Genomic DNA, 17,802 nt, shown 5'->3' with positions numbered 1-17,802 from the left:
CTATGTCACGGTAAGTGCTGCTTGAGAATATTTCAGGAGCAGGAGTGGGAGTCAGCAGGCAGTACAGTACAGCGCTGGTTTTGTCGCAGTGTGAATTAGTGGGTGTTTATCAGGAAGTGTAGGATGTACTTACAGAAGGCTCACTGCTAGACGAGGAGAGGATGGCTTACATAATTAGAGTCATTTGCTAATCCGACAGAAATGCAACACGACTGGCCTCACATTCATGGAAATGGATTGTGAAACGTGAAAAGTTAATGCCGATGTAGTAACTTGGCCCTTGACCTACTCTAGGGATAAATAGGTTAAACGTTTGCGTGAGTAAATTTTTTCATGTATTTCAATGTGTTGCTGGTATGACTTGTTCCTTCATCTCGGCTGCTTTGCAAAGAACACAGTGCTAGAACAATCTAGAAAAACTTCCCCTGCAGGTCTTAAACAATTCCAGCTCTATTCAGCTTTGTTTTGTACCAAACTTGAGGCTAACCCGCATGAAACAAATGGCCCAGTGTGCCTCTCCCATTCTAATGACCCTTCAGATAGAGAGACACCCCTCTGAAAGCATTCAGTACTCACTATGGCCCATCACTATCAACAGACCATCCTGGTGACACCACCCAAACACTGCCCCAACATAAAAGGACAACTCCAGCAGCCTCCACATGGCCGACTCCTAAGTAGGCAGGATTGTCAGTGATACCGCGGCTTGGCCGAAGCCTCTATTACATGGCCTTTTGAGTCCCCGGTGAGGTGGCATTCCCTGCCATACTGTCGTCAAATAGGGCTGGGCTTTAACATGAGCCATCTGAAGAACACACATCAGACCAGGCTGCTGAGGAGACCCAACTCAGTCCCGTGACTTCATTCACTTCATTGCATCTACATAGTTACTGACAAAGGAAAACTGAAATGGCTTAGCATAAAACGGCTCTTCCCAGACATTATTATACCTTCCTCATTTCTAGACTTGCAGCCAGCCACAGACCTTGTCCCTTTATCTAAACATCATCGACACAGAGTGTTGAGAAAGCAGAAGCAATCTCTTGAGAAAGCATCTGGAAACTGGGCAGAGGTGGGGGGGGGCTTCAGATGGAAAACGATTTGCACTCTTTCCTCAAATCACCTCAAGACAAATACCTGCAGAGAAATCAATGAGTCATCAGGAAACTGGGCCAGAGTGCATCCCCATCTCAACTCCCTCCACAGGTTGCCTCTCTCATCCAGGCGTCTGACCCAGGTGATCGTATACTGACACTTGTACTAGACAAATTAGAAATAAACTGGGATAACGCTGACAGCTTCTGCTAATAGGTGTCCGTGTGTGTGTGTGTGTGTGTGTGTGTGTGTGTGTGTGTGTGTGTGCGTGCGTGCGAGTTCACCTGTCTGCGTCACATATCCCAATAGAAATCTGACTGGCTCAATGCTTATCTGTTTCCTCAGTAAAATCAGACCAATCTCCAGTGGGAGTCTGAAACTCCAGATGCCGCTGCCTCCAGAATGTTGTTGAGCCTGATGATGCACTGATAACAGAATAGACTGCTTCTCATTTATTCAAAGAATAACATGTAAATGAAGCTGCAGTCGATCCAATGAGTTGGATCCTGCTTGCTTGTGTAAACGGAGACGGCTTAAAATAATTTCAGGCTAGGCAGCAGAGCATCATGGGAAGCACTGAAAAGCACAAACAGTGCTGTGGAAGTACATGAAAGGACGAATGCTACGGGAGAGAGAGAGAGAGAAACATTCTGTGGAGTGGGCAGAATTCAAGACTTTGACAGGGAATAGAACTGACTCCAGAACATTCTCTGGTGATTGCTAAAAATGTGCCCATTGGCATCGAACAACAACCAGGCCCAGAGTAGACCTTGTCTAAAGCAGTTAACTCACTTTTCCCTCTGTGGCTGGAGACAGGGGCAGTAGAGGACCGAAACAGTCCTTTATCACAGGAGCACACTTCTGCCGTGAATATAGAAAGGTTTAACAAAGGCTACGTAGTTTATAGTGGGGCTGAAGCTGCAAGATGCAGGTCCTCAGGCGCATAGTGGGGTCTGAGCATGTGAGCATGTTAGTCAACAGTCAAGTGCAGCAATTTGGAGATGTCACTGAGCTCTGTCAAGTTCCATATCAGTCAAACGTAAGACATACAGTGCATTGGGAAAGTATTCAGACCCATCTACTTTTTCCATACTTTATTACGTTACAGCCTTATTCTAGTTATTTTTACTCATCAAATTACACACAATACCCTATAATGACAGAGCAAAAACAGTTTAGAAATGTTTGCAAATGTTTAAAAAAATAAAGAACTGAAATATCACATTTACATAAGTATTCAGACACTTTACACAAAACTTTATTGAAGCACCTTTGGCAGCGATTACAGCCTTGAGTCTTCTTCGTTTTGACGCTACAAGTTTGGCACACCTGTATTTGGGGAGTTTCTCCCATCATTCTCTGCAGATCCTCAAGCTCTGTCAGGTTGGATTGGGAGAGTTGCTGCACAGCTATTTTCAGGTCTCTCCAGAGATGTTCGACCGGGTTCAAGTCCGGGCTCTGGCTGGGCCACTCAAGGACATTCAGAGACTTGTCCCGAAGCCACTCCTGCTTGGCTGTGTGCTTAGGGTCGTTGTGCTGTTGGAAGGTGAACCTTAGCCCCAGTCTGAGGTCCTGAGCGCTCTGGAGCAGGTTTTCATCAAGGATCTCTCTGTACTTTGCTCAATTCTTCTTTCCCTCGATCCTGAACAGTCTCCCAGTCCCTGCCGCTGAAAAACATCCCCACAGCATGATGCTGCCACCACCATGCTTCACCATAGGGATGGTGCCAAGTTTCCTCCAGACGTGACGCTTGGCATTCAGGCCAAAGAGTTCAATCTTGGTTTCATCAGAACAGAGAATCTTGTTTATCATGGTCTTGAGAGTCCTTTAGGTGCCTTTTGGCAAACTCCAAGTGGTCTGTCATGTGCTTTTTACTGAGAAGTGGCTTCCGTCTGGCCACTCTACCATAAAGGCCTGATTGGTGGAGTGCTGCAGAGATGGTTGTCCTTCTGGAAGTTTCTCCCATCTCCACAGAGGAACTCTAGAACTCTGTAAGAGTGACCATCGGGTTCTTGGTCACCATCCTGACCAAGGCCCTTCTCCCCTGATTGCTGAGATTGGCCGGGCGGCCAGGTCTAGGAAGAGTCTTGGTGGTTCCAAACTTCTCCACTAAAGAATGATGGAGGCCACTGTTCTTGGGGACCGTCAATGCTGCATGCATTTTTTGGTACCCTTCCCCAGATCTGTGCCTCGACACAATCTTGTCTCGGAGCTCTACGGACAATTCCTTCGACCTCATGGCTTGGTTTTTACTCTGACATGCTCTGTCAACTGTGGACCTTATATAGACAGATGTGTGCCTTTCCAAATCATGTACAATCAATTGAAATTAGCACAGGTGGACTCAAATCAAGTTGTAGAAACATCTCAAGGATGATCAATGGAAACAGGATGCACCTGAGCTCAATTTCGAGTCTCATAGCAAAGGGTCTGAATTAGAGGTCACCCGATTATGATTTTTCAACGCCGATATCGATACTGATGATTGGAGGACCAAAAAGGCCGATACCGATTAATCGGACGATTTTTATTTATTTATTTGTAATAATGACAATTACAACAATACTGAATGAACACTTATTTTAAGTTAATATAATACACCAATAAAATCTATTTAGCCTCAAATAAATAATGAAACATGTTCAATTTGGTTTAAATAATGCAAAAACAAAGTGTTGGAGAAGAAAGTAAAAGTCCAATATGTGCTATGTAAGTAAGCTAACGTTTAAGTTCCTTGCTCAGAAAATGAGAACATATGAAAGCTGGTGGTTCCTTTTAACATGAGTCTTCAATATTCCCAGGTAAGAAGTTTTAGGTTGTAATTATTATAGGAATTATAGGACTATTTCCCTCTATACCATTTGTATTTCATTAACCTTTGACTATTGGATGTTCTTATAGGCACTTTAGTATTGCAAGTGTAACAGTATAGCTTCCGTCCCTCTCCTCGCTGGGCTCGAAGCAGCAACACAATGACAACAGCCACCATCGAAGCAGCGTTACCCATGCAGAGCAAGGGGAACAACTACTAGAAGGCTCAGAGCGAGTGACGTTTGAAACGCTATTAGCGCGCGCTAACTAGCTAGCCATTTCACTTCGGTTACACCAGCCTCATCTCGGGAGTTGATAGGCTTGAAGTCATAAACAGCGCAATGCTTGAAGCACAGCGAAGAGCTGCTGGCAAAACGCACGAAAGTGCTGTTTGAATGAATGTTTACGCGCCTGCTTCTGCCTACCACCGCTTAGTCAGATACTTAGATACTTGTATGCTTGTATGCTCAGTCAGATTATATGCAACGCAGGACACGCTAGATAATATCTAGTAATATCATCAACCATGTGTAGTTAACTAGTGGTTATGATTGATTGTTTTTTATAAGATACGTTTAATGCTAGTGTGAACGCTGCGTGTAACACATCCGGTGTCAGGATAAATAAAATTCAATGTCTGATAACTTTCTTTAATTATGTTTAATTACCGCAAACAATGAATGGCAAATGCAATTTTCGTATATACGGGTTCGCTGTTTCACCGCGCAGGATGAACAGAGAACTGGCAAGAAGTACGTAAACAGCTGTTCTTATACCGTGATGACTAGTTTCAACTCGTCTGTTAGCCTATCACAGTAGAGGCTGGGCTTGGTTTACTTTGCCCCCCTTTGCTGGCCCTTTGTCCAAGCCCCTTGGCGCGTTCCTTTGTCCACATCTGGTTGCTGGGTAGATTAGCTCCGTCTTGGGTCTGTCGATTCTACACTAAAACAGTTCCTAATATGGTATTGTCCAGTATTCTAACCTCCTGGTTGGTCTAGAGAGATGCACCCTTCCCCTCTCCAGACTGTCCACAACTTTTATGGCCTGTGTTGGTCATTCCTTACACCTACACACACTATACAGAGGGGGGTGTGCGTGCATGTGTGTAACAAAACACAATTCCTCTTCAACCAATATGCTAACAGGCTATTATGCATAAACATAAATCCTAACACTAGCTAGCAACTTACCTTGGCTTACTGCATTCGCGTAACAGGCAGTCTCCTTGTGGAGTGCAACGAGAGAGAGGCAGGTCGTTATTGCGTTGGACTAGTTAACTGTAAGGTTGGATCCCCCGAGCTGACAAGGTGAAAATCTGTTGTTCTGCCCCTGAACAAGGCAGCTAACCCACCGTTCCTAGGCCGTCATTGAAAATAAGAATGTGTTCTTAACTGACTTGCCTAGTTAAATAAAGGTATATATAAAAATAAAAAAAATTAATAGGCAAATTGGCGCCCAAAAATACCGATTTCTGATTGTTATGAAAACTTGAAATCGGCCCTAATTAATCGACCATTCCGATTAATCGGTCAACCTCTAGTCTGAATACTTACATAAATAAGGTATTTCTGTTTTCTATTTGTAATAAATTAGCAACAATTTCTAAGAACCTGTTTTCGCTTTGTCATTGTGGGGTATTGTGTGTAGATTGCTGAGGATTTTTTTGTTTTTGTTTTTGAATAAGTTTGTAACGTAACAAAATGCTGAAAAAAAATCAAAGGGTGTGAATACTTTGTGAAGGCACTGTAGAGCTATAAATAAATATGTTTTGTTACGTACACTGGATAGGTACATGAAATGTGTTGTTTTACATGGTCAGTCAGTAGTACGGCGCCCCTGGAGCAGATTAAGGATAAGTGACTTGCTCAAGGGTACGACGACAGATTTTGCACCTTGTCGGCTCGGGTATTCGATCCAGCGACTTTTCAGTTACTGGCCCAACGCCCTACTATATACCACATCGTCCCAAGATGTTCAGCAAAAGGAGAGAGTCATATTTAATTAGATTTCTCTGTGTTAGTCAAGGTTGGGAATCCACAATTATACCAATGTCCTTGCCTTTTCATGATACTATCAGGGGGATGTAGCTCACTAATAAGCATGTTGGGGGGGAGTCGAGGTGTCGATAAACCTGTCCTATAGAGTCTTCACTGAGGATTGGAAGAGTATTGCATTCTGTATTTTCTTTATTACCTTTTTTCAACAGAGTGAATCTGGTATGTTTTGAGGAGGAGGAAATACTATTAGATGGGTTGATCTTAGTTGAAATCATGTGCAGACGGGACACTAGTTAACACCAGTTTAGACTAAATCTTACAGATCCCAGCCGAAGCTGTCACCTAGCCAATAGTAAGCTTGCAATTTCAAAACAAGGTGATCAAGTATGTCTTCAGGCTGTTATACCTTCTCTCCTGTGCTGTAGTCAGTGGAATGTTCTGTCATTATTACTGTCATAGATGGGGAACAGGACAGGGTGTGAGAACGACAGATATGGAGTGGGGCAGCAGAGGTCAGAAGGTCGTTGTGACATGTGACTAAAGCCTGTCAAGCTCGCGAATCAAAACCAGCCTCAGCTCCCAAGCTCCAGTCACGCAACCAATGCCTAAGCCTGCCAAGCTAAAAGTTCACTGTTAAACTAGGTCAGTGGCAGGGGTGTGTGTATGTGGGGTGGGGGGGTGATTCTACCTACTGTTCACCTGCGATGCTGGGTGCCTTAATGGTGAACCACCCATTGTTGTGGCCAAACAGCCTGAATGGAGACAATGGAAATGTAGATGTTGTGAGAAGCCTGGCTGGCGGGAGGCCAGGTAATCAGAGAGTTTAAAGAGCTACTAGTGAGCCAGGCCACCAATCAGATCCCTCCCCTCTCCTGTAATTCCCTAGCCAGCCCACCATGTGGTGGAACACTGTTCTGCTTTGTTGTCGTGGGAGGGCAGAGTGGAATGTTTTTCACAGGTGTGCAGGTAGTGGCTTGCAGTGCATCTCTATTACGTAGTCCCCTGAACAGTTTCCATACACCCTCGTTTTCACCCTGCAGCAGCATTTCTGTTTACTACCTACCTACCTACCTGCTGCCGTCAGGTACTCAGGCCCTGGCCTTGCACCAGCAGCATTCCCCAAGGTGTGACAACACTACACGGGTGTACTATTTGTTGTGAGTGTGTGTGCCAGGGACCCACGAAAGGTCACCACTATGGTAAGTTAACACAGCTCATAACACAGAGGCTAAGCTAACAGTCAGATCATGATGAAGATGGTGATCTGGCCTGAAATCATGACATAAGGGTCAGATCCCTTGTCCAGGGCAGTGAATACTAACTATCTTTAAATGGGACACCGCACCGTGCTCAGGTTGCTGTAAGGTAAGCAGTTGGAGGGAGTCGTAATCCCCCAGACAGCTTGATGATGATTATACGGCATCATGATGAAATCATGCGGAATCCAACCTGACATGCTGATGTCATGACGTTGGCCTGGGGGTAGGTTAATGACAGTCATAAATACCTCTTCCTCCCTTTTTCCTCTCTCTACCCTACTGATGTGACATTTGAAAATCCCTTGGTTAACATAGAGATTCTGGGAACATCAGAAGGTGGGGGGAAATTAACCATAGTTTGGTAATCCAGACAGTTGTACATATGTGTGGGTACTTAATGAATATGATGTCAGTTCGGTTGTCATCTGAGACATTCTCATCAATGATAGGATGACATAAACTCTACAGTGGAAAGTCTGCACATTGTAGTTATCGGATTCACATGGAATTGTTGTTCAATTTAAATGTTTGAATATAAAATTATTGGTGAAAAGATTAAATGTAATTTTAGCTTCCAAATGAGAGATTTGGGTTTCATAAGGTTATGGCTCTGCTCAATCAGTGACCCGCCCCTGTGAAGAGACACGGGCTGTAAACTATGAAAACACACCCTTCTCCCGCCACTATATAAAACCTTGACGAAAATATAACCTCCTGTTCCGAGGATGTGAGGACGATGGTCCATACATTAAAAGGACTAACATGTCAACTGTTCCGGGTACATTAGGATGACGATCCGATGTCAGAATGGTTCAGATAATAACTACAGAACGAAGCCAACCTTAGCGTGAGCTTTGGTTGCGAATGGTATGAACTTTGAACTCTTATTCACTACAGAAGTGATACCTCCTAGCCGTTGAATTAGCAACAGCAGCTGCAAACGTGGGCTAGGACAGAACAGATAGAGTATCCCGTCTACCACACAACGACGTTACTACAACGTATCCAATTTACCAGCAGAGACATTCTTCAAAGGACAAAGGACTCTGTTGGGCAACACGGCCTTCCATCTACCACCAACCTACCGAAGCGTATCTCAGAGTAAATATTTATTACATTTTCCTTTTCCAAATGGCCGGTAATTTAGAATGCATAAGATACTGTATTTACGATAGCATGGCTTCTCCCTTTGTTCCTCAAGTCTTCCCGCTCTTTCACTCAAACCCAGCCCCCTTTTCTTTTGTGTAACCAGCTGTCATATCTTTTCTGTCCGCCAGGGACGTTTTCCTTTATGACGTAATTTGTAATCAAGGTATGATTCATTCTGTGTATATGTAATTCTGTGTGATTAGTTAGGTATTTAGTAAATAAATAATTAAACCCAATTTTGTATTGCTGATTCAACTTGTTAGCCAGGGTTCGTGAAGATAACCAAGAATTTACAACTTTCAGATGAGACTGAAATAAGGTGACGATTAATATTGACTGCTATTGATGTAAAATATTACTAGGTCTTTAAGAGTTTATTCGGAAGATAACAGCTCTATAAATATTATTTTGTGGTGCCCCGCCTCTCTAGTTAATTACATTTACATGATTAGCTCAATCGGGTAATATTAATTACGGAGAAAGGATTTTATAGAATAGCATGTCATATCACTTAATCCGGCATAGCCAAAGACACAACACTGACAACACCTCAAGTAAATAAACTGTGCCACTGCCATGGCGGCTATTTATGAACTCCACCTTCTCTGAGTAGCAGAAATACAAGCAACTCTGCTGCTAAGAATAGTAATAGAGTAAGTAGCCTTGTGAAAACTACAGGATTTCTGTTCCCTTCACAGACTGTAGTGTTGACAGTCAGCTGGCTGCATTATTAGCGATCGGCTATAGCCATGAGCAATGCTCTCAACTGCCAACAGAATAACAGTACATGAGGTGTGTGAAACAATTAGCAACCACCCCATAACAATGTTGTAGGGTTCTGATCGGCCATGTGAGATCCATAACTAATATCCAGCCAATAAAGTTAATAACCAAGTATAGCTGCAGGGAAGGCCCTGCTGCCTGTGCCTGGCCACACTTTTGACATAATGACAGATAAGGCATTTATTTTCAGCTGGTGATGTGTAAACTTGTTACACTAAAGAACAGCGAGTCAACATCCATTCCTGCTCTGAACATGGACAATACACACCTCTTGTTAATGAGCAGGCTATGAGCTCGCTGAGCTAACCCAGTCAGTGTTAGGAGGTAAGCCCTTGCCAGTGTGAGCTTGCCCTCCACAGTAAGTCCCCAGGTGCTAGGTTACCATGGCAGGGCTGGAACACGGCGAGACTGTACTGAGACTGTACTGCACTATCAGGACATTGGCATTTTACTTTAACCTTTCCCTGGTTTACAATCACGCCCAGGAGAGGGAGAGAGAGAGGTTGGACCGACAGGTTGGCCCGCCCACAGTAAGGGTTTACTATGAAGGAGCCATTCATTTATCACCCAGATCTTCATATGGCTGGGCTTGAGGGCTAAATAAATCACAAACTCGCAACAGAAACACATGTAAGCACTAGGCTATATTGGATATTATATCCAATTAATCTATTTATATCAACATCTAATGGTTCTCTTCACTATGAATGAGGCTGAAGCGCAGCAATACCGATCAGTCTTGCTGTTTAAACATCAGGATTTAAGTATCTCAATCCATATTCCACACACATACCCACTCATGCATATGCGCATACACACACACCCGCTCCACACTTTGACAGAAGCGGAGTCAGTACCCTGTATGGAGGTTTCCATCACACTACAATCTTAGGAAAAAAGGTGCTACCTAAATGGGTTCTTTGGCTGTCCTCATAAGAGAACCCTTTGAAGAACCCAGGTAGAAAGAAACCTTTTGGGTTCTATGTAGAAACCTTTCCACAGAGGCTTCTACATGAAACCCAAAAGAGTCCTACCAGTACTGATCATGCAAGACCAGTCTTTGGGCTGTGAAGTGTTATCTGCTAGTTAACTCTTCATTTACCTTGGCTCGGGGCTGATGCAGAGTTGGACTGTTGTCCACTACATCCTGACCAGACCTTCATTTACAACTGAACCGCCTGCAACTCTCATTAATAGCTGTTTTACACACTTCTGCTGAACTGAAGAGGTGAATTAGTTGCATACTCAAATAGGGAAACAATATCACTTAAATCATCTAAATGATTATGAACATACATCTTATGAGTGTTTTTTAGGAAATAAAACATCAGGAAGGAATATGTATTTCATCTCAACACAATATATGTCACCATAAGCTTCAAAAACGAACTTAAAAACCTGTTGACCCTACATTCAGGACACACAATCCATCTACAATAGACTACTTGCACACCCATTGTTTGGATGTGGCTGAGGTACAGTATAATGACCTGGAGGATGCTGACTACGAACAAATGCCTGAATGCACATTGAAATGGTAAAGCAGGTGGCGGTGAATATCATCAGGGGACGACAACACCTGGCAACCCAATTTCAACTTCCATTTACCTAAGTCAGCCTCATCAGACAGTCTGCTACTCTGCTCCTGTCCTGTCCGGGTCTATCCTGTCCGGGCATGTCCTATCCTGACCTTTCCTATCCTGGCCTCCACCTGCAAGTCATGACCTGTCTCAACAGGCATGTGCTTTAGTGGCCAGGAAAAGCACACACAGAGTGAAGCATCCCTCCTCTGTTCCCAAGTAGGGCCCTATAAAATCAGTTTATTTGCCTGATTCTGATTTTTTTTAAACTAAATGTAGTTTTCTTCTATTTGTTTTTCAGGTTTTCACACTTTTTTCACACTAGGTTCCAAGACCACAACAATGCGTAAACCACATCAGCAGGCTCTTTTGAAATGTAGATATTGGGTTGTAATTAGGCCTACCCTTTAATTCAACTGCGCACCAGCCAAAGACAGTTGTTTGGTTAGCAATGTTTCTGTAGCACTCAAGGGAGATTGCAAAAAAAATGTCTACTGGATTGATGCAAATAATCCTGATATCATTCTGCCCGGGAGGCATAGGCTACTTTGTAGGTAACATTTAATAGAGAAGGTTTAAGGGAAAGCGTTACCATCAACCAGAAGAAGGTTGTCCTTACATTACTAACGACTACACAAAGTGGTAGACAAACGCGAACACACAGACAGGGACATTCCTGTGACGTTGTCTCTTTAGAAAGTTGAATAAAAATACAAATCACTGACGCATTTTTTTCATGCCTTATGATAATCTTGATGAATTTTTTAATAAGTTCAATACATTTAGTTGATTCGCTACTAAGTTCAATACAATTTTGAATGTTGCTGAATTCCATTTTTACGTCTGAAATCTGTGACTCCACAACGCAGATTTTATATGGTCTTACCCAAGGTTTCCACAGTCAATTGTGCATTTCAAATGTCTCTATGGGCCCTGGTCAAAAGTAAAGCACTAGGTTTTATAGGGAATATGGTGCCAGTTGGGACACAGCATTGCATGTTCCTGTTCCAGATTTCTCATGGATCATACCTCACAAGTTGAGGAGCTGAATCTGAGGTGTCATTAGCTATGTTCACATGAACTTGTCCAGGGATTTGTTGTTGACAAGTTGAGGAGCTGAATCTGAGGTGTCATTAGCTATGTTCACATGAACTTGTCCAGGGATTTGTTGTTGACAAGTTGAGGAGCTGAATCTGAGGTGTCATTAGCTATGTTCACATGAACTTGACCAGGGATTTGTTGTTGACAATTAGAAGGTTGATATAGAAAAAGATGTGATAATTGCCTGCTAGGGTGCGTTTCCATTTAACTATCTTATGTCGATGAAAACAGCTGGACATAACGACATCACACCTAAAAACCTACAGTTTTTCCATTACCCATTTTTGCAAATTGCTCATTAATAAATTGCCGACAGTCTGTATGCCCGCCCACCTATCTGTTTCATGTCTCAGGTAGCCCGCAAAAGCCAACATGGATAGAATGCAACAACTGACTAATATTTGCCATATTTTAATAATTCTCGTGCCAACGTATCGTCACGGTCCGTGCCATGGTGGGACTTGCACTCCTGTAGATCTGAACTAATTGGATGGTGAAACTTGCCCGCCAACTACAAAAGCAAGGCAATGCAAATCTTTGTCCTGCAAAGAAAGATTTTTATAGTTAACAAAAAATATTTTGTAAGATGTAGGCATTTAGAATTAAATGTGGAGTGGAGCTTTATAGTTACGCGGTGACATCACGTGCCCCGCGTACCTTCAAAATGATTTGGCAGTCATAATTTATTCGAAAAACTGTTTCCATCATAATTTGTCACAATACATAAAGTTAGACAACAGAAAAATCCACCAGTCGAACTGATAAAAGTGTTGTCGATCTTTAGAACATTTCTCCGATACCTGCCATTTCTATTACACGTGTCACAAAGATTTCTTTAGCGACAATGCTTTTGTTGAATAAACCTGGGTCAATGGAAACATGCCTACTTAGGCCCATTGGCATTATGTTAAAGCCCCTGATGCATTTCCCAAAGCAAGCTACAGGCTCACGCTAATGTCCTCAACATCAATAGAGTCATTGTGATGAATACAAAACACTTGCAAAGGTTAATTAAGGACATTATGGCTTGTTGTGTTGTATTATTATTACATCTTTTTTTTATATGCACATTATTTCACAATATCATATTTCAAAACCATGGCTAATTTCAAAAGGAAAATGAAAGACAATAATATATTTGCATGTTTGCACAGCTAAAGATGAGTCCTAGGACAAGAGATAATCGAAAACAAAATCAAAAGGAAAATAAAATGATCCTTATTGACTTGGGAGAACACAGCCTGAATATGTGAAGACAACCAAATGCCTGCTATAGTCAGTGTGTGTCTCAGGAGCCCATGCAAAGGATAGCCTTTGAAGCCGATGATGGATTAGTCTGCATCAATTATTGATATCTAATCAGCTGTTTCCTAGTTCCTCTCCCTCCCATACAGTCAGAAAATGCGTCCCAAATAGCACCCTATTCCCTTTATAGTGCACTACGTTAGACCACCAGGGCCTGATAGGGCAAAAGTAGTGCACTATAAAGGGAATAGGATAAATGTGGGATGCACCTAGGTTAGACCAGGGGTGATTTTCTTGGGACCCCAAAAAATGATATCTATTTTACTTCATGGTCAAGAAAGACTGTAAAATCATCCAGCAATTCAGATAAGAATGTGTCATATTTATAAAAATCTGTCCTTAAGTATTCCAACAAATCAAAAAATAAACATATGTGATGGTGTCTCAATGTAATCAAGTTATGAAATTATTGTTATTTTCAAATACAATCTCTTTTTGAGCTTAATTGTGGTCAATTTTCAGTGTACAGATTATTATAATTACGTTACGCCCCACCAACCATCCGCTCTGGCAAAAATCAGCCCGTGGCTGAATCTAGTTGCCTACCCACGGGCTAGGCTCAGAGTGGAGGGGAGAGGTACAGTGATCCATGAGAGTGCATCCTCAAGCCTCCCTGAGGAATGGCCTCAGAGCCTCAGCCAGATGATGGATCTCTGGGGCTTTGGGGAGGAAGCAAACATTCCAATCCTCAGTGACAAACCACAAAGTCAGGCAGTGACACAAGAAAAACCTCCCAGCAACACTTCTGGGAGATTAGACTCTTTCATCCTCAATTGAGTTGATAATTTTGAGTAATGATCATTCAGAATGATCCTTCTCAACAACAACAAAAAATATGAAAATGCTCTTCCTACCTAGATAATGATCTTGAAGGATGGGTGGTAGGCTAGGTGATAGGCTAGGATCTTTCAGAATGACCCTCATAGATAATGTGTGAGAACTTTAAATATAGGTGAAATGCTACTCCTGGAGTAAAATGATCAGTGATGAGAATCATCTCTGTAACTGTTCATTGACTGATTTTCCAGATTGTAGTCGGGCTTAAAAATACAGTAACATCACAGTGAACATCCAAACACAGAAACCATTGTCCTGTGGATCATGGCCAGTCTAAATCAGCATTAAACCCCGCTAAGAAAAAACGAAGTCTTATCCATAATCTTCAGTCAGTACACAGCATAGCCAAAGCTAATTTCATTCATTCCATCAGAGAAACAGGCAGGTGTACTGTAGGAACTGCTCATTTCATAGACATAATGCATTTGCTCTAGTTAGAAAGAGTAGGCCTCCACTCTAGGCTTGACAGGTGACTCAGCCCATATCATGGAAGCTGAACACATAGCACTGCAGTATTCCATCACGGCAGGACAGCTCAGTGCCAGTGTAATAATACACAGCATTTCATTGAAGAGAGAGAGACTGTTGAGCACAGTGAGCACCCTGCCTGGTGCAGTGGACTATATTGTTTCCCTGTCTGACTAAATCTGGGAAAACAAGACTTCAGTTTGAAAGCTGATATGTCCATGCAACAGGACAACTCACTCAGCAACCAGAATCAAATGAACCATTGACTGACAGGCGGTGAAACCACATACTGAAGCCTAAATGATGAGACAAACTACAGAAATGCATTTGCTATGTAGGCTGTGTAACTCATGCATCTCATGAATATAAAGGGTAGAACATAACTGGCCCATATGACGTTAGTAGTATAGGCCTTTAAATATTTACATCAAAATGGATGATTACATTTGATTAAGAAAATACTTCTGAAAAGAAGAATAAAAATGTATTCAGATGGAAGGGGAAATACTAAAAGGGGATAATTGCATCCACTTCTCAATCTAGAACTACTCTATGTGGTTCCGCTAGTACTGGCAGCAGCATCACCAGTCACATGCAACCCAGAGGAAAGAGCGTAGCTGTCGCTCATGCACGTCACTGGAGCCGCGTCCTCCAGACTACTACGCAACAGAAAGCACATGACTGCAGCAACTCTGTGTTCTGTAACTATGGGGTGTATTCGTTACGGAAACCGTTTACCGTTTAAGAACAAACCGGAAGCAAACAGAGCAAAACGAGTTATTATTGGACAAATTCAGGTAGGTCCCTCCCCGTTTCATTCAGTTTGCTTCCGTTTTAGATTTTTTTTGCAACAGAATAGGCGGAATCAATACACCCCCGGTCACGATAGTAGGGTACTATTACAATGACCATAGATAGCACTGTCAACCCGATAATTCGGTTTAACATGCAACACCGCATCGAACGCTACATTTGATGGTGCTAATATCACGAACATCCATACGCGATCAGAGCCTGATACAATGTTGTCACATTACGCTCTGGGACAAATATAACTTTCCAGTTAGGGGAACTTCGTATCTAAGCGGGGACGCCCTCAATATGCATGTTTAACCCTTTGTTAATTATGCTGTACCATGTTTCAACTCATAATTAATTAATGTTATTATTAGATACTTATTAACTGACATTTAACACGGGATGTTCACTGCACACCTTACACATGTGACTTGAAATGTAAATCACTTTTAGTCTTGGCTTCTGCAATCAATGAACCTGCTCACTAGCTACACATCTAGCAAAAAGTAGAATATCTGAGAACGAATGCTCTCATCGCAATCTAGCGTTACATCATAATCTATCCTAGGTAGGCTACAATAAATCATAGTTGGAATTCAATTAAATTTAGCCTACTGAGAATAATCCGTGAGTATGCTGGCCAGTTGCATCCTATAATTATTTGAAATCTGGTGGTCTAATAACATTGTGCAATATCACATTACGATGAGATACCGCCCATAAGTGGGTTTTCATTCATATGAATGTTTGACAATTGTTATTTTGTTACCCCCTAGAACATGCATTTTTGGTAGCAAGGTTTTGTAACAGTGGCTCGCTGGTAACAAGGTTTTGTAACAGTGACTCACTGGTAAGAACGTTTTGCAACAGTCTCGCCGGTAACAAGGTTTTATAACAGTGGCTCGCTGGTATCAAGGTTTTGTAACAGTGGATCGCTGCTTACCCAAACGATTACGAAAACATAATCGCCTGAATTTTTCACAGATGGGCACAATATTCCGCATTTCACATCATCATTCTTGCAGCACCTGAAACTCAACGGACGTCGATGATCGGATCAAATAGTCATTATCGTTGTATTGCACCCTATTCCCTTTGTAGTTCACTAGCTACTTTAGCCCAACTTTGATCCGTGAGAGACGCACTGTACAGAAACCGTAGCATACCGGTCTACAGTTGAACTATCTGTAGTTACTAGATAGATGGGCTGGTGAAACAGATGGATAGCCAACATACGCAAATTGCATTGATTTGCAATAATATAAGCATTAATCAAATCTCCAGTTTGTAGGCTATTAGCTGGATGGGAAATACATAGTCAAACCTTCGTATACAAAGTATTGCCAATACATCCCTTCATTTCAATATCAAATGTATAAATAGCCAAGTTCATGCTATAGCCTACCCACGTGCCGAGGTCTCTGATTTGACAGGATTAGTCAAAAATAGTAAAAGTTTTATGAGCAACATAGAAATTGTTATTTCAATGTTAAATTACAAAATAATTTTACGCAACCTAAATTAAATGTTTTATTAATTACTATCCCACGTTGTTCGCACTAATAACATTTCCTTACAACTCCACGTGAAGCACATACGTCAAAGGTCTGAAGACGCCGGTTAGAGAGCCGAGATGCTGACAGCCAGAGCATACATGAAGATTAAATTACGCATGCTTCTGACAATAACATGCAAACATGAACCCTCGGCCAGGTAGTCCTGATTCTGGATATATATCATATGAACATCCCTTACCTGGCTGCCTGAGTTTTCTGTCAGGTAATTGAAGACAAAAGAAGAGAGCTCCTCATCTAAGAGTGAAACGCAGTCCGCCATCTTCTAGAGAATGAGAGCTGGGAAGTCTGAGAGCGGGTATACAGTTCTGTTCACGTTCAATTGCAGTTTGTCGCCGGATGAGGGCGTTGTCATAGACTGATATAACTGAAATACAAATGTACTATTACTTGGCCTATAATGATGTGATGTCACTGTTTCGACAAGTCATTTAGATAACTTAATTTTCCTACGAAAGGTTGTGAATCAATCGATTTGTAGGCATATTGTCCTTGAGATAAGTAATGAAAGCATGCTTGGAAAAACAAAATGCATATGAGTAATATAAAAAAAAAACGTGTCCAGCTGAAATAGACTCAAAATGCATGTGGGGACTGTGATGATGACTCATACGGCAAACAAGCAACTCAACTGATTTGTTTACACAACAGGCCTAACAATTGAAAGAACTGCGTACTTATATTTGATATCATTTTATATTTTTCATTTTGGTCTATTTTGAATCTATTTTACAGGTTATCCATAAAGAGCACACCATTCAGGCCATATGGCCACCACCACAGTAGGCCATTCCAACACCCATGTTGAGGTCTGTTGCCTGATTAGGTCTGGCAAAACCAATAGAGAATTGGTGCCAAAATAGAAATGAATAGAAATGTGTCATTTAGAGCTATTATACCCAGTAAAAATAGTCTACAATATCCTCAATTACTGCAGGTAAGAATATTTGCTCATTAACCCACCTTTGCCCCTTCTGATTACATATCAGCTGGGTCATGTGATACTCAGGGACAAGCTACTACAGTACATTATGGCTCCTCCCTC

At 42.0% G+C, this 17,802-nt stretch overlaps 1 protein-coding gene across 1 annotated transcript in view; it reads right to left on the bottom strand.

Annotated features, from left to right (window-relative positions):
* LOC129829474 (peroxisome proliferator-activated receptor gamma coactivator 1-beta-like) overlaps nucleotides 1-17,062 on the bottom strand; it is a 108,993-nt gene extending 91,931 nt beyond the window's left edge. The window contains exon 1 of the mRNA XM_055891177.1: nucleotides 16,939-17,062. Within this exon, the coding sequence (XP_055747152.1) occupies nucleotides 16,939-17,019 (81 nt within the window). The 5' untranslated portion in view covers nucleotides 17,020-17,062. The remainder of the gene's footprint in view (nucleotides 1-16,938) is intronic.
* Between the last annotated feature and the right edge of the window lie 740 nt (nucleotides 17,063-17,802).

Source organism: Salvelinus fontinalis, chromosome 31 (genome assembly GCF_029448725.1).
Source record: "Salvelinus fontinalis isolate EN_2023a chromosome 31, ASM2944872v1, whole genome shotgun sequence".
Taxonomy (NCBI): Eukaryota; Metazoa; Chordata; class Actinopteri; order Salmoniformes; family Salmonidae; genus Salvelinus; species Salvelinus fontinalis.
Note: the sequence above shows the minus strand (reverse complement) of the source record. Positions and strands in the feature narration are given on the sequence as shown.